The 26,654-nt window shown below is 45.9% G+C and overlaps 2 protein-coding genes and 1 long non-coding RNA gene across 4 annotated transcripts; 1 reads left to right on the top strand and 2 right to left on the bottom strand.

Moving 5' to 3' along the window:
- Positions 1-8,629: 8,629 nt before the first annotated feature.
- On the bottom strand, positions 8,630-16,059 carry LOC139060399 (uncharacterized). The gene is made up of 3 exons (XR_011514781.1): positions 15,995-16,059; positions 9,212-9,277; positions 8,630-8,806 (listed from the first exon to the last, which is right to left on the bottom strand). It is a non-coding gene; the product is annotated as an uncharacterized lncRNA (long non-coding RNA).
- On the top strand, positions 10,564-15,129 carry LOC139059852 (uncharacterized). Of its 2 annotated transcripts, XM_070538299.1 has the most exons (3): positions 10,564-11,971; positions 12,455-13,372; positions 14,003-15,129. In XM_070538299.1, exons 1-3 carry the CDS (start codon positions 10,604-10,606, stop codon positions 14,459-14,461), a joined length of 2,745 nt encoding a protein of 914 aa, XP_070394400.1. In that variant the 5' UTR covers positions 10,564-10,603; the 3' UTR covers positions 14,462-15,129. The 2 variants fall into 2 exon arrangements, with proteins under 2 accessions (XP_070394400.1, XP_070394399.1); XM_070538298.1 differs by having other exon boundaries at positions 12,455-15,125.
- A 7,020-nt stretch (positions 16,060-23,079) lies between the features above and the next one.
- LOC135906578 (uncharacterized) lies at positions 23,080-24,998 on the bottom strand. The gene has a single exon (XM_065438034.1). The coding sequence runs from the start codon at positions 24,912-24,914 to the stop codon at positions 23,400-23,402; it is 1,515 nt and encodes a 504-aa protein (XP_065294106.1). The 5' UTR covers positions 24,915-24,998; the 3' UTR covers positions 23,080-23,399.
- Between the last annotated feature and the right edge of the window lie 1,656 nt (positions 24,999-26,654).

The following is a 26,654-nucleotide window of genomic DNA, read 5'->3' as shown; positions in this document are numbered from 1 at the left end:
TCGGTAAAGTACCCAGTTGTCTTCGATGGGACGACTGTCGAAGGATGGTAGGAATGTGTCAGTGTAGAAGGTTTCGAGTTCGGCGTTGATTTTGCTGTAGTTGGCTTTTAGCTGTAGCTTATACATTCCCTTTTTTACTTGGTTTGTTCCATACAAAAGCCGCATGCAATGACCACCTTAACTTGTGCACTCTACATGGCGCTTCTTTTCACAGACAGCGATGAGTGTGTTTTCATCATTTAGCATTGCCAGTAGCCTTCATCGTGATTGTATGACCAACATGCATGCAAGTTAATAATGTTTCCCCTTTTCGGCTACAACTTCATTCTGCTGTGCATGCAATACAACTACGTGATTGATAGCAGTACGCTGTATTGGTACCTTCTCTTCTTTCATGTCAATTGTGCGTTGAATGAGGCTTTTCCTTAAAAAAATTCATTGTACAACTTCTGTAAATTTCGCTATGATTGTCTGCACACATGGAAGAAGAGCCCAGCAGAGATACCTATTGGCATGCAAAAGTGAAATATATAATAAAACCACTTCGCTACGATTGCATCCTTGTGTAAAACATTAAACAAGATCTGTCTCGAAGCTTCTGCTGTAGCACTTGCCGCTCTATATTGACACATGCCACTATTTGTCAATTCGGTTTTCGCGGTTTCTATTTTTACACTTACGGTATTGCTATGAGGCATATGAGCTCTATGACTGGAATGGCTATCTTCTAAATTTTTTTACAAGCAGTGCGGAGCTTCAAAGAATGAGTTACGTAGTACCACAGTTGTTTAAAAGTTCCATTAACACTTTCACATCCTCTTACATCTGCACATAAACAGCATGAGCTAGGCAGGTATGAAATTTGCCTGGTTGTGAAAAATCATGCCCGAATTGATTCATGGCTGTGCATGCTAAGTGCTGTTACCACATTTTTACAACATTGTTGCTGTTCTCGCAACACTCCACCACTTTGTAGGTTTTTTGGCACCACCGGCTGTTGTATCCCGTCACGGCTGTGTATACACTGGTACTGTCAATAAAAATATCCCATGTGCATACCTTTTCATGATTGTGTGGAGTGTAGAACCTGGATGGCACTGCACCCTCATGAAGGCGGCGGCACTGTAGACCAGAGAGAAACGCAGCTTCTTCAAAATGTGCTGAGCATAGCATGTGGCGCCCTGTCGGGGTGAAACCAGGCTGGTTCATAGCAAGGAGCCATTTTTGCAGTAGGTGTTCATTGTTCATTGGAAACCTGTGCACGAAAAAAGAAAATGTTTTGCTGCAATAGCTGACCAGCACAAATTGGAGCTTTCCAGAGCAGTTCCCACTAGCTCACAAACCTTTTTTGCCAGCATATGCCTGTTGTATATATCGACATTATCACTGTGCATTGTATCCATTGCAAGCACATGAAAAGGAATACTTATGCTATAATATATAAGCTGCAGAGAACACAAACATTTTTTTTACTTCCAGCACTTTTTCCAAAAGCCGCAGTGAGACATAATTTTAATGCATACACTTTTACATACTCCATGTAGTGCTGCTGCTATGCCTGTGCACCAAGCCATTTATCGTTTTATCACATTTTCTCAATTAATTGTGATTGTGCTATGTACCTCACGCTTATAATAGGAGGTTTTATTTCCATGCTCCCTAATTTCTCTGTTGACTGTTACATCCACATGCTTTGCTTAGTCCGCACATTTTTATTTTAGACTCACTTCACAGGTGCCCAATTTAGCCTTTCATTTTGGCGGCACTAATTAATCCTACAATCTAAACATTCTCATTTTTATCCACGCCCATACCTCTATCATTTCCAAATGTTATCATTGTATCAGGCAGCATTATTAACAATGCCTACTTGCGCACTTCGACTCTAGCACTCCACCATGGTTTTCTTGCATACGCTGCCCCAGCACGCCTTTTTCGGTTAGTATGCAACAAAAGTGTGAACAGCAAAATAACGCTGAACATAATAGGTCTTTTATAAAAATTTAAAAAAAACTTCAACCGTACGAGGTGACACTTCTGATAATCCTGCTAGGAGCTATATGCATGGCACACGTGCTTTTGCGTATTTACATAACTACGCTCGCCTGTGGTACGAGAGCTTGCGGCTTCCTCGCTCGAATTTGCTTGTGCAGAAGCGGTAAGCACAAAGCGAAGACATCGTTGGCAGTTGGCTCCACGCATTCAGTCCGATTTGTTTGTCTGACTAAGGTTACAAAAGGGCGGGCAATGTGCAGCTGGCTTGCATAAATGCCGGTTTTCATACAAAGAGTTCACTGGTTGTAGTCCTGTTGGCCGCACCAGGATGATTACACGACTGCCCAGGCAGCAGCTGACGCCGTGTTAACTGAGACCACGCGACGGGCGTTCACACGCTGAGCGTCAACACACCGGTAGCGTCTGCATTTCGATGCAGACGCCACCGGTGTTGCAGACGAAATGCAGGCGCCGGTAGCGTCTGCATAGACCTGCGGTAGCCTCTGCGCTTCCATGCAGACGCTACCGCGGGTTACGTTCAAAACGTCACACTGGACACAGTTTCCAATACAATTAAAGACATTACAAAGATATTTCATTTGGAAATTATTTTTTTAGTGCAAGCTGCTTTGTGCAATGGGACACACTGGTTAACGAATGACATACACGCAAAGAGCATGTTAACATATAGGGCGCAATCGCACGCGCTTGTATGGTGTTTTAAGCGTGGACAAAAAATAAAACACGGACACATGCAATTTTTCGCGTAATTGCAGCTTATTGCGCTAACTCATTCCTTACGCTGCCAGATGCTATAGTAGAATTTTTTGTAGGAAACGCTATGACAGTAGACACAACGGCACGTAGCACGACGCACGGCCTATGCGGTAGCAGACGATGTTTGTAGCAGACAAAGTCGTTTTTTTCCCCCGCTTTGACGGCACAAGAAATAGTTGGCAGAATTCGTATGCGTTATTTTAACGCGTAGTAGCTGTAGTCGCAACCTACACATAATGCCATTTATCGGTGTGTCCTGTTGTGCATGCTACATATCAAAGTATTTCTAAACCGACAGACATTATAAAATTGGAAGTGGGGGGGAGGGAAAGACTCTTGCACTTCACGCAGCCTTTCAGCATAATTTATTAAATGCATCTCGTGTGACTCACACCACTGCATAATAGCAGAGGTGCTCACTTCACAACTTCACAACTTTATTACCGCAATCTTTTATACGTCGAACGAAACTAGTGAAACGGAAATATTGCCTATTCCCATCATTTCCATCGTCCCTTTCCACCCCTCACCCCCCATAGTGTGTTTCTATGCCTTTCCCCCAAAGCTGTGAGCCATAGTCCATAAATATGTAGTAGCCCACTTGGCCTGCATTTTGTAGGAAACTCTATGGTGCTACCCACCGCTGCGTTCCAAAGGGGCGCCCGTAAAATCAATCCATTCATCCTAATTCCGCTCACGTAAATCCTGTAAATGTAGGGAAAGGATTAAATACGGACACACAGAATAATAATGTTCCCAATAGCGGGTCAGAAAATTTGGATATGAGAATTCATCGTGCTTCTTTCTTCTTTTTTTTTTCTTTTATAGCCTAGGTAGGACATTAGGCAGTATAATAGCAAGAGGTTGGTGGCACTATCCACCACCCCGTTCCAAAGAGGACATCCATTAATTCCATCCATCAACCCTAATTCTGGTCATGTAAATCCTATAAAAGTAGGCAAATGACACAAAGCGGAGGCGTACAAAAAGAAAGTTTCAAAAACGGGAGCGGAAATTTTGGTTTTGGGAATTCGTGTTTTTTTTTATAACCATGGTAGGACGTTAGCCAGTATAACAGCAAGAGCTTGGTTGCGCTACCCACCGCCGCGTTACTCTGGGAGCGCTCATAACAGCCATCTATCCATCCGCCCTAGTTCCTGGTCATTTAAATCCTATAGGAGTAGGGAAACGACTAAATTCGGAGACATAAAAAATCAATGTTCCCAATAGGGGGTCAGAGAATTTGGTTATGGGGATTCATCGTGCTTTCTTCTTTTTCGTTTTTTTTTCGTTTTTAACCTAGGTAGGACATCAGACACTATTATAGCAACAGGTTGGTGGCGCTAACCACCAACATCCGAAGGGCACTCTCCATCCATTCAAAAGGGCATGCTAATAGCGTCCATCTATCCATCCACGGTCCACCCTAATTCCTGGTTATATATATCCTGGGGCCGAATCTTATAACGGTTCGGTACCGTTCCTTTAGCCTCACCTGATTGGTCAAAATTTTGATTACGTCACAGGTCGTCAGAGGCAGCGGGGCGGTATCGCAATTTTCGAATACGTCACGCATCTGTCAATCATCTTCAAAGCGAACCGGTCGTAGGAACCGACGAAGGGGTAGTCCGCTTTGGGTTCCGTTGCTGTGGCTTGGCTGTTGGCTTGTGACCCTGGCCGCGCGCGCCGGTCGCGCGTCCACGGAGACACGCGGGCGTCGCGCGCGCGTGCGTTGGTTGCTTCGGAGGCTATTGCTTGCCTTCGTCGTCTGCTTGGCGTTGCTCTTTCGGTGTCGACCGCCGCTGGAAATGCGATATGCTTTCGAAGAAGTGACGGATAATGAGTTTCACCGCCCTTGCTGGCTTTTTAAGCAGACCTTTTGCAGGCTACGCTATCAAATGGAGGAGGCTCGGGTGCAAGCGTACGAGTGGCCATTCCACGCAGAGGAAGGAATATTGGGCGCTGGGGTTCATTGCCACCGGCCTGCAGCTCCCAGAGCTCAGTCGGACGCGAAGCATTCGTCGGAATTGCCTAGATCTCTGCTGCCGACATTGTCCACAAAGTTGCTCTCGCAATTACTGTGTTGGCCCGTTGAAGGGCTGGGTCAGCTTTCCCGTGACCTCAGTTTCAAAGTCAATGCCAAGGAGATATTTGCATGGTGAGATCGAATTCCCAGTGCTAACGCCAGTGTGAATAGCTTACAGATCGCCGTTCAGCGGTCAGATGGGTTCAACCTAGGCTGGTTCAGCGCTTCCTTCGTTCGGCTGATAAAACTATACAGTCAGGACGGGAAGGTATTGTAGAGCTCTCTTATTTGGCTGCCCTTTTTCTCTATTTCGGGAGTGCTATACTTTGTTTCTCAATTTCACGGCACAGCGCGCACCATCAGCACCACACTCTTCGATTTGACTTCGCGCAGGAAACGCAGGGCCCGTATACCGTAATGTTCGATTTAGGTTCCATTGCTTCTATCACGCCACGCGCCGTGGGACAGATAGCAGGGATAGCGGCAGCGCGGCGGCGAGCGAGTCATGTCCGAGCCGATGACGAAGGGCGAAAAAAGACGGAAACCTGATATAGTCGGCTAGTACACTCTAAAAACTAGGAAGGGTATCGCAGGAGTGAAGCGGCCGGTTCACTCTTCAAAGCGTCGTTTTACTCTCGCAAAATGTCGAGGAGAGTGAAATGCATTGTTCACTCTCTCACCAAGGAGAGAGTGAAATGTGCTTTTCACTCTCCCCCTTCAGAGAGAGAGAGTAGTTCTACTCTTGCGGCAATAGAGAACAAAACCTAGCGTGATCTTCTGCTTCAACTGTAGGTGGCTGGCCCCGAACATGGCAATGTATCATTCATGCACGCTGAGCAAAGAACACATCGTTTTGCTTCTAAGAGAGCAGGCCGCCGCAGTTCAAAGGAACGCGTAGCGAGCGCTCTACGTTTTCACTCGGAGTTCTCCACCCCGCGCGCGCGCGTTCAAGATCGCGGAACAACACAGCACCGGAGAAAGGTGATCTTTTATTGTGTCTGTAGCTCTCAATTTACTCATCACGGCTTTTCTTTGAATGCCTCAACCGTTGAGCTTCCTGCTTCTGCTCCTCCAAGTACATTTGTCGCCGGTTCCATGTGCCTAAAACTGGTATCTGCAGCTCCTTTGTAATTTGAACTTTAAGGATGTCGCTTTCCTTCTATTACCTCCACAGACAATTCTCTGTGACATGCGAAGAATGTCACAGAAGGGAAAAAAACACTTGGCAATGTCTGCTATGTCTAGCCAAGTGTACACATTTAAGGACTTTCCAGTACTTCTAAAAATTCCAGGCTTTTCAATGCCTTAAAAATGGCATTTTAGAAATAAAGGGTTTTCAAGGATCGCTACAAACCCTGGTTTCTAGCACCTAAATAATTTTACAAGCTTATTTTGGCGTGGAGTTCGGAAATTCATGCTTTTTAGCTAACGCTGCATCATCTCTGTACATTGAAACCACGAGAGCGCAACCATTTTGGAGTAAAGAAAAATACTGAAAGCTTTTAATACCACTCTTTTTCTATGGAGCTTCGTATTGCCTAGTTAGGTTTACGAATGTGCCTGGTTTTGGTGGGCGTTTCTTCGACATTTTCTGTGAGAAGTAGATGACTAACCGCCGTATTCAGAAATGTATATTAATACAAAGCCCATGCTTGACTTTATATAAACGACGCCTGGTGCGAACGTCCCCCAGACGCTCACTGCCTTTCTTTTGGTGCGTTCATGACTTGCGTCATTTAGATCAAGCATGGGCTTCAAGTTATGATGCATTTCTGAATATGGGGGTAAGCGTGCGCTATTTCGGGCAACGCATTGTGCCATTGACACTGAGAGGAAACGGGGAAAACAAAGTTAACGCCCTATACTCCTAAACTTTCGCATACCTGTGGTGTGCGTGTATCGTGGAAGAAGAAACAGCGCTAACAGCAGGACGAAAAAAAGCATCGACCACACCAGCGCTTCGTGGTGTTGTCCATGTTTTTGCGTCGTCCTTGTGTTGCGCTGTTTCTTCTAAAATGCTCAACCAACTAGCCGGCAAGTCTATCCTGTGCATATATATTGAACACACGTATGAATGTAGATGGTCTTCGAAGCTTTTAGAACGAGCGCTGCCACAGGATACGAGCAGTGCACGCGTAACAAGTGGACACATTACTCATTTAAACATGCGTGCCAATGCATGTGACGCGGCTATCGGCATAAGCAGTCTCCAAATGCTGGAATGCGTGCTCTTCAAAACGCTAACGATCCGCTGCTAATGCAGGACAACAGCTCACAGCGGACTGAACCAAACTCTAAACTAATGCACTTGAAAAGAACGCCTACACGGCAGCGTGAGGCACGTCGAAATGCCTGGTACTGGCATCGCAGTTGACCACATACGAATGAAACTGGCGGAAAAAATAAACAGAAATGCTCACCAGTATACGCGCGACTTAAATTCACATACGTGGATGGTTGGCACGATACTTTGTATCCGCGTATTTTCGGAGAACATATAATGCATGGACTGGAAAAGCACTCGATCGTGAGCTGAACGGCACATTTGTTATTTTCCTGGGGTGACGACAAGCCGTGAATAGTTCTCACGTCGTCGTCTACGTTGTATTCCTCCGTTAGTCGTAGCAAGGAATGGAAATGATGCAAACGCAAACGTATTCCAGTACACAACAGCACAGCACACTGCAGAGAAACTCCAACCACCGCAGCCGATTCCTCAAATACATTTGTTATGTATATAAGCTCTAAAACAACACGACTGAGCGTGGTGGCTTTGTGGTGTAATGGTTAGGATGTGTGCTTTGAATTGTATAGATGCGAGTGTACGCGGGTTCGAATCCACGTGATGTATAGAGCAATGTGGTTTTCCATAAGTGTGTGATTCCCTCGACTATTGTGTTCTAATTAGATTATGTGTCTTCTGATTGTGAAATATGCGAAGATATTTGCGGATTAAATGTGAATTAGCTTTTTTTTCTCCGCAGTGGCGTTCGGGATACATACGCATAGGCCGATTACGAGCCGTCACGACTCATGGTAGGCAGCAAATAGCCAGGAAAAATGACTTTAAAATCCTGCATAACATTGCTCACGCCTATTCTGAGGGCCGCTTGGAATCGGGCCACTGAGTCTGAGGAGCCGCCTAGAGAACGGTGTATCAGCGACCCTAATTTGATCTGATTTCCTGCCTGCATGCGTGGCCAGGACTTCACTAAGAGGGTATTGGGAAGAGTAGTTGCACTCTGTTTGGGGGAGTAGAAGTACTCGGTCTGGTGGAGTGCCGTTGCCCCTGCGGTGAGAGTATTACCACTCTGCGGAAGAGTACTAGCACTCCCTGTGGGAAGAGTATTATCACTCTGCAGAAGAGTACTAGCAATCCCTTGCGGCGGAGTAACAAAACTCTGTCAACAGGAGTTGACCTACTCTCTCTCAAAGAGGGTCGATCTACTCTCGAAAAGAGAGTGAAATATGGGACAAGCCGCTACTCCCTCAAAGGGAGTGCCCGGCACTCTCTTAGTTTTTAGAGTGTAAAGGTGTCCCTAAGAACCAGTTCACGGTTTTGTCGCGCTATCTATTTGAGAAGTGCTGTTAGTGCGTTCCTGTTGCATGCATCGTGCGAGCTCCTGGTAGCAGACGACATAGCGCTGCGCTCTGCCCACTCCGTGGCCAACTCATTTACGCTTACGATACCGCCTGTGCGCTGAGAATGAAAAAGAATGACATTAATAAATTACTTCTGCATTGCGTAAACGCCCGGCACCACAAGTTTATACTTCAAAACTTGGCGTATAATATTTAATTTATATTTTAAATTAGTTTAGCAAGCAGAAACATTCTGCAATTCCTCGATTAGCTCGTCATATAGTGACGTACACTTCAGAGGTGGCACCCTCTCATCTATTGGTCGCGTCCTCCCCTTCTTGCACCGCCGGCTTGGGAGTGGCACATCAAGTGACGTAAGTGGCGAAGCGAACGGTTCGTATTGCGAACCGTTATAAGATTCGGCCCCTGCAAAAGTGGGTAAATGACTAAATAAGCAGACGTAGTATAAGAAAGTTTCCAATAGGCGACGAGAAAATTTGAATATCGGAATTCATCCTGCTTTTTCATTTACATATTTTTTCTTGTTTAACCAAGATAGGACAAAAGGAAGTATAATTGCAATAGCTTGCGGGAGCTACCTACTGCCCCCTTCCAAAGGGGACCCACATAACATCCATCCATACATCCTAATTCTGGTCATGTAAATCCAGTAAAAGTAGGGAAACGACACTACATGAAGGCCTACGAAAACAAAGTTCGAAAAACGGGGGCAGAAAATCGGGTTACCAGAATTCATCGTGTTTTGTTTTCTTTCTTAACCGAGGTAGCAGATTAGGCAGTACAATGCAAGAACATGGTGGCGCTACCTACCACCGCGTTCCAAAGGGGACCCTCGAAACGTCCATCCATCCATCATAATTCCTGGTCGTGTATATCCTGTAGAAGTAGGTAAACGACCAAAATGCAGAGGCAAGCAAAAACAAAGTTCACAATAGGGGGTCAGAAAATTGGGTTATGGCAATTCCACGTGGCTTTCTTTTCTTTCTTTAACCGGTGTAGGATATTAGGAAATATAATAGAAGAATTTGGTGGTGCTCCCCACCACCCCGCACCAAAGGGGACATCATAACATCCATCCATGCATCCATCCTAATTCTGGTCATGTAAATGGTGTAAAAGTGGGGAAACGACAAAAAATGGAGGCGTACAAAAGCGAAGTTCACAATACGGGGGCAGAAAATTGGGTTTTGGGAATTCATCATGGGACTTATTCATTTTTTTCTTTTTTAACCGTGGTTGCACGTTAAGCAGTATGACAGCGAGAGTTTGTTGGCGCTACCCACCGCCGCGTTCCCAAGGGGGCGCTCATAACATCCATCCATCCATCCACTCTAATTACTGGTCATTTATATTCTGTAATGTAGGTTGAAATGACTAAATACGGAGACGTAGAAAAATGAAGTTCCCAATAGGGGGTCAGAAAATTTCCTTTTGGGAGTTTATAGTTGGCCTTTTTGTTATATTTTTATCCGGGGTAGGGTATCAGGCAGTTTAATAGGAAGAGCTTGGTGCGCTACCCAGCACCCCGTACCAAAGTGGACGCTGATAACATGCGTGCATTCATGCATCCTAATTCCTGTTCGTGTAAATCCTGTAAAACTTAGAAACGACAAAAAACGCAGATGCACAAAAGGAAGTTCACAATAGCGGGTCAGAAAATTGAGTTGTGGGAATTTTTCGTTGGTCTTTTTTTTCTTATCTTTTATTAAGCGAGGAAGGACACTAGGCAGTTTAATGGCAAGACCTTGGTGGCGCTATCCACCACACCGTTCCAAAGAGGACGCTCTTAACATCCATTAATTCATCCATCCATCCTACCTCTGGTCATGTATTTCCTGTAGAAGTAGGTAAACTACAAAAATGGAGACATATAGTTAGCAACGCAAACCGCATGTTAGGATACCTACGTCGTAACTTTCTTAGAGCACCATCGTCACTTAAACTATTGCTGTATAAAACACTAATACGTTCCAAGCAGGAATACGCATGCTCGATATGGGATCCAAGTCAGGACAAGCTTGTAACGGCACTTCAACTTTGTGGCCATATCACACTGTCATTCTGATAGCGCCCAGACTGTTAACATGTGACGCCTACGTAACCCCTTTCCAAGTGTACTTATATCGCTCCCTCCCATGAATAAACGCCTTTCGTTACCGGATCGCCGGCTTGCTTACATGGTGGCAGCGGAGCCCAGTTGAGATGACGACGACACCACCCCCGCCTACGACGCTGCCAGTTCCATCGACTCTACTACCGGCGCCGAAACCCCTGGATACGTCGAACGACGCCTGGCTTGGTTGGAGAACATGGAAGAGTGAGTTCGAACTGTTTGCCACTGCTACTCAATTGACTAAGCAGCCAACCGATGTGCAGGCAGCAACATTTCTCGTGAGCATAGGCGAAGAAGGCAGGAAAGCATTCAGCACTTTCAAGTTCGACGCGGACGAGGACAGAAATGACGTCAAAGTTTTGATCAAGAAATTCGAGGACTACTACAAGCCAGCAAACAACTTAACCCTCCACGAATTCCGCTTTGGTTCAAGGGACCAGAAAGAAGGCGAACCATTTAATGACTGGTTGATCGAACTGAAAATTTTAGCCAAGAACTGTGAATTCGGACTTCTAGAAGACCGTATGCTACGCAGCTGTATCGTTCTAGGCGTCCGAGACAAGCGTTTGCAGCAGAAGCTATTAGCGGAAAACCCTTCTTACCAAAAAACGGTAGACATTTGCCGCATTGAAGAGCAAGGGAAGCAGCACTTCCAAGAGATAAGCGCAGCAACAGGCGGAGCGCAAACTACGATAGTGAACTCGGTTGCGACGGAAAAGAAGCTGTGCAGTAGGTGTGGCTACCAGATGCACCTTGGTGGAAATTGTCCAGCGAGAGGAAAGAATTGCAGGAAGTGCGGTGCACAGAACCATTTTGCCCAGGTTTGCAAATCAGTCGGCGCCACGCATAACGCCAGCCGTCCAGGAAAAGAGCTACGGGAGGTACGGGCCGAGACAGACGATTTTTTTCTTGCGGGGCTAGCGATAAACTCGCTTGAAGTTGATAAATGGACAGCAACAGTTTACATCGAAGGCCAACCTGTCACGTGCAAACTGGACACAGGAGCGAACTGTTGCGTTATCTCTAAAAACGAGCTGGAAAGGTTACCTGCTAAGCCAAAGGAAGCCTGCAAGGTGACTCTAACAGCGTTCTTTGGTCACAGGACTACGGCACAAGCAAAAATCAAGCTTCTGCTTTACGCTAACAACAAAAAATGTGAAGAACAATTTTTCGTCGTCGAGCACGATGTTCCAGTCACGCTCAGCGGGGCAGTCGCAGAACGCCTGGGGTTCATATACCGCATACAGATTGTCTACAGTGAAGAACTATATCGCCCAGCCCAACCTTTCGCAGATGTTTTCAGCGGGCTAGGACAACTGAAAGGCGTGGAGTACTCGATGAAGCTGAAACCCGGCAGCGAGGGAACCGTCGTGCCTGCTAGGAGGGTCCCCATCGCCCTGCAAGACAAAGTTCTGGCAGAACTGCAGCGCATGGAGCAGCAGGGCGTCATTACAAAGGTAAATGAACCAACCGAATGGTCTAGCCACATGGTGACCGTGGTGAAAAAAGAAAAAGTGCGTATTTGCCTCGATCCAAGCGCCCTGAACAAACAGTTGCTGCGAGAAAATTACCCCATGCCCACTTTAGAAGACATAGTTCCGAGGCTGTCCGGGGCAAGATTTTTTTCTACGCTTGATGCAGCATCGGGATTTTGGCAGATTAAGCTAACGGAAGAAAGTTCAAAAATCTACACTATGAGTACGCCATACGGGCGCTATCGATTCCTCCGAATGCCCTTTGGAATATCGTCAGCCGCAGAAATTTTTCAAGCTGCAATGCAACGTTCGTTAGACGGTTTACCCGGTGTCGCAGTTGTAATGGATGACATACTAGTCTGGGGCAAGACAAAAGATGAGCATGACTACAACCTGACACTCGTACTGACGTGCTGCCGTGAGCACAATCTGTGACTCAACCTCAAAAAATGCACCTTCCTGCAGGCAGAGGTTCGCTACTTGGGACACATCCTCACTACGCAAGGCCTGCGCATCGACCCGGAGCGTGTTCAGGACATTCTGGAAATACTCGAGCCTAAGACCAGTAAGCAACTGCAAATTTTTCTCGGCACAATGAACTATGTACAGCGTTTCATTCCCAACATGTCTGTCTTGACGGAACCGCTAAGAGAACTACTGAGAAAAGATAACGCATGGGTCTGGACAGAAAAACAACAGGCCAGTTTTGAAGCACTGCGCCAGGCACTGATAACAGCGCCGATTCTTTCCTACTTCGACCCGAAGAAGGCAGTCACGCTTTCTGTCGATGCTGGCCAGTCGGGCGTAGGGGCTGTTTTGATGCAAGACGGCCATCCCGTAGCCTTCTCGTCCAGATCTCTAACAGAGGCACAACAGCGTTATGCGCAGATTGAAAAAGAAACGCTTGCGATAGTACATGGGTGCACGAAGTTCCATGATTATATTTTCGGCCAAGCAGACGTGATCGTCGAAACGGATCACCGGCCTTTGATACCGATCTTCTCCAAGCCCCTGCATCAGTGCCCGCTTCGTTTGCAGCGAATGCGCCTCAGCTTGCAGCGTTACCCAATAACTTTGCAATACAAACCGGGTAAAGAGCTATTCCTAGCGGACGCATTATCGCGGTTTCCTAATAAGATGGCACTGCAAGAAGAAACCGAGCAGTTTCAAGTGAATGTGCTTGACTATGTTTCAGCGTCGGAACACCGCTTGAAAACCTTGCGGGATGCGACAAACGAGGATCCGGCACTGATCATCATCCGTGAATACGCAGAGACGGCGTGGCCGGAGCACAAGCATGGTGTCCCAGAGCCGGGAAGGCCATACTGGACCTACAGGGAAGAAGTTCACGCACAAGATGGGCTAGTCTTCCGAAGCAACAAGGTCATTATACCGAAATCGAAACGGGCAGAGATCATGCAGCTCCTCCACGCAGCGCATGCTGGAGCAGATAAGATGAAAGCGAGGGCCAGCAGTGTAATGTTTTGGCCAAATATGTCCGCAGATATTAAACAGTTTTGCAAGACCTGCAAGGTATGCCAAATGCACCAGCCACGAAACCAGAAAATGCCGCTTTTGAGCCATGATGTTCCGACCCTGCCATGGGAGTCCGTAGGCGTGGATCTGTTTCACTATGGCGGTCGGGAGTTCGCCGTCATGGTTGACTTCTATTCCTTTTTCTTCGAAGTCCGAGAACTTCGCCACACCACGTCTAATGCGCTCAAGACTTGGTGTGCACAAGTTTTGTCGGTGCATGGGCTGCCACAGAAGCTGTATAGTGACAATGGGCCCCCCTTCAGTAGCTCAGATTTCAAAGATTTTTTGAGTAAACTAGACGTTGTGCATGTCACGTCAAGTCCATATCACCCGCGTTCTAATGGCATGGCGGAAAGAGCTGTTCAGGAGGCCAAAAAGCTGCTCAAAAAGTGCTCTTTTCGCACACCAGATTTTGAAATTGCTCTGCTTGAGTGGCGTAATACCCCCAGGGACCCAGTTCTGAAGTCTCCTGTGCAGAGGCTCATGGGGCGGCAGACCCGGACCCTCCTGCCGGTACCAACAATCCACCTGGAGCCAGAGGCCATACCCAGCAAGGAGGTCCACGGCCGTCTCCAGACGATCCGGCAAAAGATCCACTACGACCGCAGCGCCAGGAACGTTTCCCCGCTGACGCCGGGACAACGCGTAACGACGTACGACACTCTCCAGAGAACCTGGGCTCCAGCTATTGTTCTAAGGCCAGCCGCAACGCCAAGATCTACGATTGTGAAGACCGAAGACGGCCATGAAATCCGTCGCACAAGAGAACACCTGCGAGAGGCAGCACCTCAACCGGAGCCAGAATCAACCTCGCAGGAGCCTTTAGAAGACGACCTCCAGCCTGGACAACAGCAGTTACGCAGGAGCACAAGATTGCGTCGGGAACCCTGTCGATACCCGTTGCCAGATGAAACTTCTAGACCTTATCATCATTAAAGGGGAGATGTGGTCATATCACACTGTCATTCTGATAGCGCCCAGAGTGTTAACATGTGACGCCTACGTCACCCCTTTCCAAGTGTACTTATATCGCTCCCTCCCATGAATAAACGCCTTTCGTTACCGGATCGCCGGCTTGCTTACAAACTTGTTCAAAATAACTCCGTTAGGTTTATTTTGTGCAACTACAATAGAACTGCTAGTATTACTGCCATGAAGTCTAATCTTGCTCTCCCATCCCTGTCTGCGCGCCGCCAAATTTCCAGACTAACTCTTTTTCATAAGTTGTCCTATCATCCTGTTTTGCGCGACCAATTTATCTCTAGGCCTCATTATCGATCCCATCGCATCGATCACAGCCACAAAGTTGGTATTGACATTTGCAAAACTAAGCATTTCTTTCACTCCTTTTTGCCCAGGACTAGTATCGATTGGAATCACCTTCCTTCTGATACTGTATCTATCAATGATAACCATCACTTCCGAAATCTTCTAGCCAACAATGTATAAACATGGTATTTGTAATGTTGTTTTTTCATGTTATTGTGCTAATATTTTACGTAATTTTTCCAATGATATAGCTAACATTGTATAATGAGCGAATATTGTATTTTTCTTGTACGTTTGCTTGTATATTAACACCACTCCCCTCTGTAATGCCTTTGGCCCTGAGGGTATCATAAATAAATAAATAATAAAGTTCACAATGGTGGGTCATAAAATTGGGCTATGGCAATTCGTCGTGACGTCTTTTTGTTTTTATTTATTTAACTAGGGTAGGATATCGGGCAGTATAATAGCAAGAGTTTGGTGGCGCTACCCACCACCCCGCTCCAAAGGGGATGCTCATAACATCCATCCATCCATCCTAATTCCTGTTCATGTAAATCCTGTAAAAGTTGGGAAACGACAGATAATGGAGGCGCACAAAAAGAAAGTTCGCAACAGCGGGTCCGAAAACCGATGTGTTCATCGTTGGTCTTTTTTTTCTTTTTCAACCTACATAAGACATTAGGCAGTATAAAGCAATAGCTTGGCGGCATTTACCCAACGCACTGTTCCAAAGGGGACGCTCATAACATCGATCCATCCTTTCATCCAAATTGCTTTTCATACAGATGCTCTAAAATTAGGGAAACGACAAAAATTGAGACGTACACAACTAAGTTCACAATAGGCGGTCAGATAATTAGGCTATAGGAATTCATCCAGTGATATTTTTTTCTTTTTTTCTTTTTTACCGATGTAGGAGATTCGGCATTGTAATAGGAAGGGTTTGGTAGCGCTACCAACCGCCGCGTTCCAAAGGGGGCGCTCTTAACATCCATCCATCCATCCTAATTCCTTTTCATATAAATCCTGCAACAGTAGGGATAAGACAAAAAGACGGAGGCGTACAAAAACAAAGTTCACAATAGGGGATTAGAAAATTGGGTTATGGGAATTCATCGTGGTTTTATTTCTTTTTCTTTTTTAACTGACATCGGACAATAAGCACTGTAATAGCAAGAGCTTCGTGGCGCAACCCACCTCCCCATACCAAAGGGCACGCTCATAACATCCATCCATCCATCCATCCATCCATCCATCCATCCGAATTCCTGATCACGTAAATCCTGTAAAAGTTCGGAAATGACAAATAACGGAGACGCACAAAAACAAAGTTCACAATACCGGGTCAGAAAATAGGGTTCTGGGAATCCTTCCTTGTTTTTCTTTCTTTTTCTTTTTTTTTACTGAGGAGAGACATTAGGCAGTATAATGGCAAGAGCTTGTTGGCGATACCCACCGCCGCATTCCAAAGGGGACGCGCATAACATCCATCCATCCATCTTAATTCTAGTCATTCAAATGGTGTAAAAGTACAGAAACGACACGATATGGAGGTGTACAAAAAGTTCCCAATACGGGGGCAGAAAATTGGGTTTTGGGAATTCATCGTGATCTTTTTCTTTTTTTAACCATGGTAGGACATTAAGCAGTATAACAGCAAGAACATAGTGGCGCTACCAACGGCCTCGTTCCAAAGGGGCGCCTAAATTTCATGCATCCAGCCACCCAAATTTTTGGTCATTTAAATCCTATAAAAGTGGGGAAACGACTAGTTATGCCTACGTACAAAAACAAAGTTCCCAATAGGGTGTCAGAAAATTTGGTTGTGGGAATTGATCGTTCGTTTTTTTTTTCTTTTTCTTCGTTTTTAACATAGGTAGGATATCGGGCAGTATAATAGCAACAGGTTGGTGGCGCTACCCAACGCCCATTCTAAAGTGCACGCTCATTCCATCCGTCCATCCATCCAACCTAATTCCTGCTTATATATATCCTGTAAAAGTAGGGGAACGAAAAATAACGAAGCCGAACAAAAACAAAGTTCACAATGGCGGGTCAGAAAATTGGCTTGTGTTCATCGCTGTTATTTTTTTTCATTTTTTAACCGAGGTAGGACATTAGGCAGTATAATAGCAATAGCTTGGTGGAGCTACCCACTGCCCCCTTCCAAAGGGGACCCTCATAACACCCATCCATCGTAATTCTGGTCATGTAGGTCCTGTAAAATTAGGGAAATGACACTACATGAAGGCCTACAAAAACAAAGTTCAAGAAACGGGGGCAGAAAATTGGGTTATGAGAATTCATCGTGTTTTTTTTTCTTTCTTAACCGAGGTAGCAGATGAGGCAGTACAATGGCAAGAACTTGGTGATGCTACCTACCGCACCGTCCCCAAGGGGACGCTCATAACATCTATGTATCCATCCATCCTGACTCTGGTCATGTATATTCTGTAGAAGTAGGTAAGCGACCAAAATGCCGAGGCAAGCAAAAACAAATTTCACAATAGGTGGTCAGAAAATTGGGTTAAGGCAATTCATCGTGGCTTTCTTTTATTCATTTCTTTAACCGGATAGGATGTTAGGAAGCATAATAGAATAATTTGGTGGCGCTTCCCACCACCCCGCCCCAACGAGGACGCCCATAACATCCATCCATACATCCATCCTAATTCCTGGTCATGTAAATACTGTAAAAGTTGGGAAACGACAAATAACGGAGACGCACAAGAAAAAAGTTCACAACAGCGGGTCAGAAAATTTGGTTATGGGAATTCATCGTTGTTATTTTTCTATATATTTTTATCCGGTTGTAGGGTATCAGGCAGTTTATGAGCAAGAGGTTGGTGGCGCTACCCACCGTTAGTCCATAGGAGACGACCGTGACATCCATTCATGCTAATTCTGTTTATTTAAATCCTGAAAAAGCAGGGAAACGACTCAAAAAGGAGGCGTACAAAAACTTAGTGCCCAATACGCGGGCATAAAATTAGGCTTGGAAATTCATCGTCTGATTTATCTTTTCTTTTTCAACCAAGGTTGAACATAAGGCACTATAGCAGCAAGAGCTTGCTGGCACTACCCACCACCGCGTTCCAAAGGGGAACCTCAGAACATCCATCCTTTCATCCGTCCTAATTCTGGTCATGTAAATCCTGTAAAAGTAGGGAAACGACCAAATAAGGCGAAGTACAATAACAAAGTTCCCCATAGGGAGTCAGAAAACTTGGATATGAGAATATATCGTGTGTTTTTAATTTCTCCTTTTTTTTCTTTTTTAGTCTAGGTAGGACATTAGGCAGTGCAATTGTAAGAGGTCGGTGGCGCTACCCACCGCCCCGTTTCAAACGGGAAGCTCATAACATGAATCCTTTCATGCGTCCTGATTCTGGTCATGTTAATCCTGTCAAAGAAAGGAAAGAACGAAAAACGGAGACAAAAGAAAACAAAGGTCACAATAGGGAGTCAGAAAATTGGGTTAAGGGAATGCATCGTGGCTTTCTTTCTATTTTTTTTTCAGCCTAGGTAGGACATTATACCGTATAACATCAAGAGCTTGGGGGCGCTACCCAGGGCCGCGTTCCAAACGTGTCGCTAATAACATCCATCCAGCCACCCTAATTCCTGGCCATATAAGTCGTGTAAAAGTAAGGAAACGATAAAATACGGAGACGCACAAAATTTTACAATAGGGGATCAGAAAATTTGGTTATGGGAATTGACCGTATTTCCTGATTTAATGGTGAAATGTAATGACCTACTGATTAAATTGTCTTGGTGGTCAAGGAAGAATAAATTAAGAATTATTCCTGCAACGTCCAAGGCTATATTATTTCGTGCAAGAAACAAACCGATAATACCGCATTGCATGATTCACTTTGAAGATCGCCAAATAGAAATTGTTGAAGGGCACAAGATACTTCGAGTACATTTTTCCTGCTATTTAATCTGGTATGCCCATACTGACTTTGTCTGCAAGAAACTCTCTTCCGTCTGCGAGGTTCTATCGCGATATCGTGAAACTTTACCTATAAAATGTAAATTACAAGTTTATTGCGCACCTTTTTTTTTCTCACCTCAACTACTGTAATTTAGTATGGGCCACAATGACCAAAACTAACATAAATAAGGTTCTCGTACTGCAAAAGAAAATTGTTCGAATAGCTGCCAATATTGATAATACAACTACGTCCAAATATGCTTTTGAAACACATAACATTGTCCGGGTCAACAATTTCTATCACTTAAGGTTGTTACAAAAAATGTATTTTTCGACAGCATCCATTGCCGATTTCTATTTGACTCTGGCATCTTTGGACATGCGTCATGCTAACATACACACAACAACTATTAATATATGAAATATACCATGTTTTCGTACTAACTATATATTACAAATGTTGCGTTACAACCTGCCCCATGTTCTAAACACATATAGACACAGAATAGTATATGCCAAAGCTAAGCTGCGGAAATATTTTGTTGAAATGTGATTTTATGTCTTTTATGTTTTGCTTGATTATTCCTATTTAATTCTGAACATTTGTATGACCATTTGAGCGTCTCTATTTTCGATTGTATTGTTTAATTTTTTTGCAATAGATTGTTACACTTTGTGTGTATAACTGGTAAATGTTTTCTCATTATTGACTGTAACTATTGTATGTGTGTCTGATTTCTGTACCACTCGTGTGCTACTGCTTGTAGGGGTCTTCTGGACATAGTCAAGCTGCTCACGTAGCTTTTTGCCAGAAGACCCTCCAGTTGAACGTGGAAAATAAACTTACTTATTAACTTAGTTACTTACTTACTTACTTACCGTATTTCTTTTTCTTTATTTTCTTTTTTAACCTAGGCAGGACATTACGCAGTGTAACAGGAAGAGCTTGGTGGCGCTACCCATCGCCGCGGTCCAAAGAGGGATCTAGAAACATCCATCCAACCATCCATCCATCCTAATTTCTGGTCATGGAATTCCTGCAAAAATAGAGAAATCACAAAAAATGGAGACGCACAAAAACAAAGTTCACAATAGCAGGTCAGGAAATTGGATTATGGGAATTCATCATGGGCTTTTTTTTCTTTTTTTACTCAGATTGGACATTATGCAATATAAGAACAAGAGCTTGCTGGCGCTACCCACCGCACCATTCTATAGGGCGCACTCATAACATCCATCCATCCATCTATCCATCCATCCATCCTAATTCCTTGTCATGTAAATCCTGTAAAAGTAGGGAAATGACAAAAAACGGCGACGCACAAAAACGAAGTTCAAAATAGGGGTCAGAAAATGTGGTTATGGGATGTGATCGTATTTTTTTTTCTTTTTCTTTTTTAACCGAGGTAGGACCTTAGGCAGTATATTAGCAAGAGCTCTGTGCTCTACCCCCCACCCCATTCCAAAGGGGATGCTCATAACATCCATCTATCCACTCATCTTAATTCTGGTCATGTAAACCCTGTAACAGTAGGGAAACGACAAAAAACGGAGACGTACAAATAGAAAGTTAACCATTGACAGTCATAAAATTGAGGTACGGGAATTCGTCGTCATCTATTTTTCTTCACCTCTTTTTTTCCTTTTTACCGAGGTAGGACCTTGGGCAGTATAATAGCAAGAGCTTTGTGGCTCTACCCACCACCCCGTTACAAGTGGGACGCTCATAACATCCATCCATCCATCCATCCATGCTGATTCTCTCCCTTTCTGAGCAAGCCATGTTAGTACAGTATACTGTGAAACACCCTCTACTCTCATGCTCATTCCTATGAGAGCAGCATTCCGGACAAGTTGGTAATCCATTACTCAAATGGTACTGCCCAACTAAAAATCAACACGGACGTAAGAGAAGACGACACACTAAGCGACACACACATTGCACTGGGTTTGTCGTCTTCTCTTACGTCCATGTTGTTTTTGTCGCGCAATATGATTTGAATAACTAATTCCGATACCGGGTGATCGGGCGTCGGATGACTGAAACTTGCAAGACGAAGATGACACGATATTGATTGTGCAGATGTTAACACGGTGAAGCGCAGTGTAGCTTTTTGCATCAAAAATCAAAGCCATTGGCTAACATAACGGTGTACTGAGGGGAGCGGAGGTATGTCGCGCATACACGCACGCACAGCCATGCTGCCTTCTCAGCCATCTAAAACATGGCCTTCGAGATTTGTTCCTACTCGATGAGAGCCACCTGTGGCTTAGGCCGCCACGTGTAGTCCAAACAAAGCCACTTCGCATATAATCAATAGCACTAATATAGCCACATAGCCAACTAGCGCAAGTCCACGCCAATTTTTTTTTTCTGTAGCCCAATTTGGCTATATATATCCACACGTAAAACCAAACGAAAGGCGTATCCAAACGAAAGGCGTCAGACAGGGAGATACGACCTCTCCAATGCTATTCACAGCATGTTTACAGCAGGTATTCAGAGCCCTCGAGTGGGAAGAATTGGGGATAAAAGTTGATGGAGAATACCTTAGCAACTTGAGATTCGCTGATGATATTGCCTTGCTTAGTAACTCAGGAGACCAACTCGAGTGCATGCTCACTGACCTGGAAAGGCAAAGGAGAAGGGTGGGTCTGAAAATTAAAAATGTTGAACAGTCTCGGAAAAGAACAGCAGTTTACGATAGGTAGCAAGGCACTGGAAGTGGTAAGGAAATACATCTATTTAGAGCAGGTAGTGACCACGGATCCGGATCATGAGACTGAAATAACCAGAAGAATAAGAATGGGCTGGGGGGCGTTTGGAAGGCATTCTCAAAGGTCTCCAACATCCGCCCACCGAACTTTCTGCCGCCCCCTGCTACGCTTCCCTTTCCTTGGAATCCAGTCCATAACCATCAAAGACCATCGGTTATCTTCCCTCCTCATTATATGTCCTGCTCATACCCATTTCTTTTTCTTGAATTCAACTATGGTGTCCTTATCTCGCGTTTTTTCCCTCACCCAATCTGCTTTTTTCTTGTCCCTTAACGTTACACCCATCATTCTTCTTTCCATAGCTCTTGCGTTGGTTCAAGCACGTAAAACACCATAATTTAACAATTTCATTTAACAGCATAATTAGGTAATTATTGAGTATACTCTGCAAATACTGAACTTTTCCTTAAATGTCAACAGAAGATCGGCTTGCGAACAAAATTAATTATGTATTTTGTGAGTCTGGTGACGGATTATATATGAAAGTACCGGCTCCTAACAGTCTTCTGGGGAATTTTAACCAATTACTTCGCCTTCGTACACACAACTGACCAAATTGTTTGTTTACCTGGAGAATCTCGAAAGGTAATGCATTTCGAATGTCAATAAGAAAAGTACCCATGCGTCTTTCTGTGCGAAATATGTTATTACGCCTTTTAACGCGACAGCGTTAAGGAGCTCGTGTCGCAGAAAAGCCGGTGTCGTCGGCGTCGGCGTCCGCGGCGTTGACCGTGAGCGATAAATTACGGCAGGCACTTCATAAATAAAAAGCAACTTCCAAGATGTGCTGGGTGGGAATCGAACCAGGGTCTCCGGAGTGTGAGACGGAGACGCTACCACTCAGCCACGAGTTCGATGCTTCCAAGAGGTACAAACGCGCCTCTAGTGAATGCGGTGTTGCCTTCGAAACGAGCCGTGGAAAGTTATACTGCGGTGTATATCGGTAATTATGAACATGTAACTTACAGAAGTCGCAATTACACGAGTAGCGAAGTGCGTTTCCGCTGCATTTCTTCTGCGCTTTCCGCACACGAAGAGCCATCTTGCGGCAAACACAGAAGACCCCCTCCTCTCCATGTACGGCGCTGCCCCGACAGATGGCGCGCCACGCGCACATTGGAGCTGCGAGGACCGGTGCGAGGCGGTTCGCGGCCCGGACTCTCTCTCCCCTGACAACGCTTCGCCTTGCTCCCTCTGCAGAATCAAGCGTCCTTCCTTTCTTTAGATCGCTATCTGTCTATCTCTCTGCCCGTGCCGATCACGACGTTTGGCTGGCGTGCATCATTTCCCCCTCCGAGATACCGAGTTCTTCGGTTCGTTCCGCTTGCTCAGGCGCACGTTTCGTTGCTGCGCCGAACGCCGCATTGCTCGACCATATGGCTCGACGCTCACCGCGTCCGATGCGGGGTGCCTCGTAAGTGATGGGTGCCCTGTAGCCCATTGTCTTACACCCCTTGGCGGGTCGACGGGAACGCTGTCGCGTTCCACTCTTGAAGGCGAAGCTTAAGCGTCCTCCAATTTTTAAATTAGAAAGTGCATGTGGAAAAACAACAGTAAAGAAGAATGCGTGCACTACAAATTTTATTCACATTTGTTATACCCTAGGATTTAGGAGCACTGCTCAATATTTACGTCACCAACTTACAGCAATACCTACGGCGAATGCTCAAGACAGCCGCGCACCTACAGGCTAGGCTATATATTGTCAGTGTATCTCCACGTAATTGTCATTTTCCCCTTGTGTTCGGTGCCGCGCCGTAAAAGCAGGTCATGTGATGAGCATATCCCTTAAATGGCAAGGCATGGCCTCAATCCATACCGGGACGCAACATAGCCAGGGCATGATGACTGTATCGCCGGCGGCTGGAGAAGTCCTACTTGGCACTAATGTCCAGCCTCGACAGCATTCTTCTGGGAACACCGCATGACCTTTTTTGTTTTGCGTTCTACGGGACACTCTCCTTCACCCCTCATACCATCTGCCGGACAGATTCTGCCTCCAACAAAGGGGAGCGCCACACCGGCCATTCTCTCCTGCACGTGGCCCATAACCCTATTCCAAACATCGGCAGTGGATTCTACAAAATTTTCTGACAAGTATATGTCCGCTTTGTCTGATTCGGCGGCGGAAACTCTTGCGACTACCTCATAACAAGTGACGGCAAAACGGTCCACGAGTGACGCGACAATAGAGGGTAGCGTCCCCTGCGACGGAAGCAGCGTCCTCGTTTCATGGCCGCGGGCACCCGTCGTAGTTGTCGTAGCTGCGTCTACCACAGAGCAAGCGCGTGACCTTTCCCTGTACCTTGTCGAAGCGTTCTTCGTTGAGGTGTCCCTTCTTGGGAAGGGTGAGGTGAGGGCATCTAGCCACACGCTATCGCTAGTGGAGACGTAAATTTCCCTCATTTCATCCGCGGCCGTTTTTGTTTCCACTCTCGACCCGGCCCACTGACAATCTTGTCGAAATATCTGAGGAGGTAGCTTTCGGTACACGGCACAAAGGTCTGCGCAGCCCCAACCTCCTTGAAGCGAGGATTCGCAGGCGTGGTGACGCACAATTTTTCTCGTTTCCATGGCTGGCAGGTGACGAGTTGTCACAGTTTCTTCGATGCAGTCCAGGTGACACCGCGTCACTTGTTCCACAGCACGGCATACACCGCAAGGAAGCCTTTCAAGTGCGTATGAGAAGCCGCGGCCTCGGCTCCCATGGTTATCGGCATCCCAAAAGCTTCTGGAGAGCCTAGATGGAATCGTCGTCCTCTTACGGCTACGTGGTACGTGGGGCCTCAAAGACGCGTATTTTGTGTCTTTACTGACGCCAGTGCTCTGCCTCACCGGTCTGTTGCAACTTTTTGTCGGGCGTCTCCCTAAGGCCGAGCATTGCTCACGGCATTGGAATAGTGATGAGACGCAGTCCTGTGGCGTGCACTGGTGTGCTCTGCTTTTTCTGCCTGCCGCGGTAAACTTGGTAGACAGGCTGGGCCACTTGCGGTCAGTGTCGCCGGCGAACGCATCGGTGACGGGGCTTTCCCATCTTGGTGGGTCATTCAGCGTTTCCATCGCGGGCGCCGTGCCTCGAATGAGGCAGCTTTCTGGTTGTAGCCACAAATGAGCAGCGGGCCCACTGCGGAGCACTTGCAAGGACTGGAATCTGGGAACTCGGTCTTTGTACGCGTGCGTGACACTGTGGTCTGCAGCCTGACTCGTAGCTGTCAGGTGCTCCGTGGAGTGCTGTCGTAGGTATGTTGCTGGGTCAACAGCGTCGCACAAGCCTGAGATTTTGATGATGGGCGCACTTCCACCGGAATCGGTCACCTCGGTGTCATACACTTCGATGCGCACCGAGTACTCGTCGACGAAGCTGCCGTCCTCACCAGAAGACGTGCTGCGGCTGCCCATGGCCCCACTGTTGATGGCCTGGGGGCCCGGCCCAGCACAAATCACGCAGCTGGTATGGTATGGTATGGTATTCCTTATGCGATGGCGCACACCCACTGTGGGGGATTGGCCAAGATTTGGATGAAATTAGGCTATCTTTATTAAAAACTGAAAATGGTAAAGCTAACTGGAGGAAATGAACAAAAATAAAATGTTGAAGAATATAAGACAATCTCTTTGTAGCAATTATAAAATGCTCCACGGTTGAGCAAATATCGCTGTGGCACTGTCCAAGAGAGGAGGCTCCTAGAGAAAGGTTATTTATAATTGAAAAGCTCAAACCAAGGTGTGTAAATCTTGATTCTAGATTTTTTCTTAATGAAATGAAACGGCGGCAGAATATGAAAAAATGATCTATCGTTTCATCTTCTCCACAGACTGGGCACAAAGGGGAGGGAACCAGACCAGCCCTGTGACGATAGAAGTTTAATTTTGGTATTCGACAACGTAATTGGGTAAAGATGAACTGCTGTCTTCTTCTTCTTGCATTGACTCGTTTTTAGCCACCAAAGCCAAGGCATCAACAGGGAAACGAAGAAAACGGTAGCGATCGTAAACAAACGCATAAACAACGTGCAGTCTCTATCACATAGGAAAAACTCAGTACAATTTCGCAAGCGATTTAGCACAACACAGCACATGCGGCCATTTTGCAGCACTTGGAGCAACAAAATGCGGCTTCAATACGGATACCACCAGTAGGCTGTTATGCGTACAAGCCTTTAATTTAGAATCGCTCAGAGTTTCTTGAAGGTGGCAAAGCGCAACTACTGCAATTATATAGAAAGACGGTGAATATATATGCTATCGAAACAAGGCAGGAATGAAGAATCGATACGAAACACCTTGAGAACTACTGACCTCATATTAGGTGTCTTCCTGTAATACGGGATGAGGGCCCTTACATAAGGGCCCTCATCAGTCTTCTTGGCAAATTTTTCTAATTCACTGAAAGTCACAGAGTTCCATCTGGGAAGCGTTCTACCATCTATATCTTTGGATAGCTTGCGTAATGTTAAAAAGTTTGGCAAATTTTTTATTGCAGCCCGGAGGCCAGCTTCACTGCCATCGTGCACACTCTCCTTCTGTTCCCATTACCCCCTCGTGGTGTTCTACATTGTGTAGCGTGTATACTCCCACGTCATGCGGTAGAGGGTTGGTGTGTCCCCGCACCACGGTGCCACACTGCCTAGCTCGACACTGCTGTCCACCTCGGTCCTCGACGACCAGCTCAAGCTGATCCAGAGAGCTGAGAATATGGCAAGAGCCAGTGGATCCCTGGACCAGGAGCCCCGACCGTTAGCGATTATTGTGACCATTCTTTTAGTAAAGTTTATCTATCTATCCTGTTATTTCGGCGGTTTCGAAACCGAAACCGTATCTGACCCCCCGCCCCCCCTCAGGGGGCACTGAAGTAACGACGCTCAGCCTATTTAAGTCGATGAGGATAGCAATAGGGGCTTGTTGGTACGGCATATCTTATTTTGTTATAGCGCAAGCTTGACAAGGACAAAAGAAGGCAGATCTCATCACCAAGCGCTGTGTGTGTCAGGTGTGCCTTCTTTTGTCCTTGTCAAGCTTGCGCTATAACAAAATAAGATCAGCCTATTTAAGGCGTACGCACTTGCAATAAACGCTCTCTGCCTCGGTCCCCATCTGCATCTCCTTGCCTCTCTCCGACCACCGACCCGGCGTGCCCAA

This window comes from Dermacentor albipictus, chromosome 5, assembly GCF_038994185.2.
Source record: "Dermacentor albipictus isolate Rhodes 1998 colony chromosome 5, USDA_Dalb.pri_finalv2, whole genome shotgun sequence".
Taxonomy (NCBI): domain Eukaryota; kingdom Metazoa; phylum Arthropoda; class Arachnida; order Ixodida; family Ixodidae; genus Dermacentor; species Dermacentor albipictus.
This window is presented reverse-complemented; position numbering and strand designations above follow the sequence as displayed.

Excerpts from the sequence above, each read along its gene's own strand:
- LOC139059852 (XM_070538298.1), top strand. The coding sequence starts at position 10,604 with ATGACGACGACACCACCCCCGCCTACGACGCTGCCAGTTCCATCGACT. Across the intron at positions 11,972-12,454 it reads AGCAGGGCGTCATTACAAAG|GCAGAGGTTCGCTACTTGGG; the intron begins GTAAATGAACCA and ends ACCTTCCTGCAG.
- LOC135906578 (XM_065438034.1), bottom strand. The coding sequence starts at position 24,914 with ATGGGCAGCCGCAGCACGTCTTCTGGTGAGGACGGCAGCTTCGTCGAC.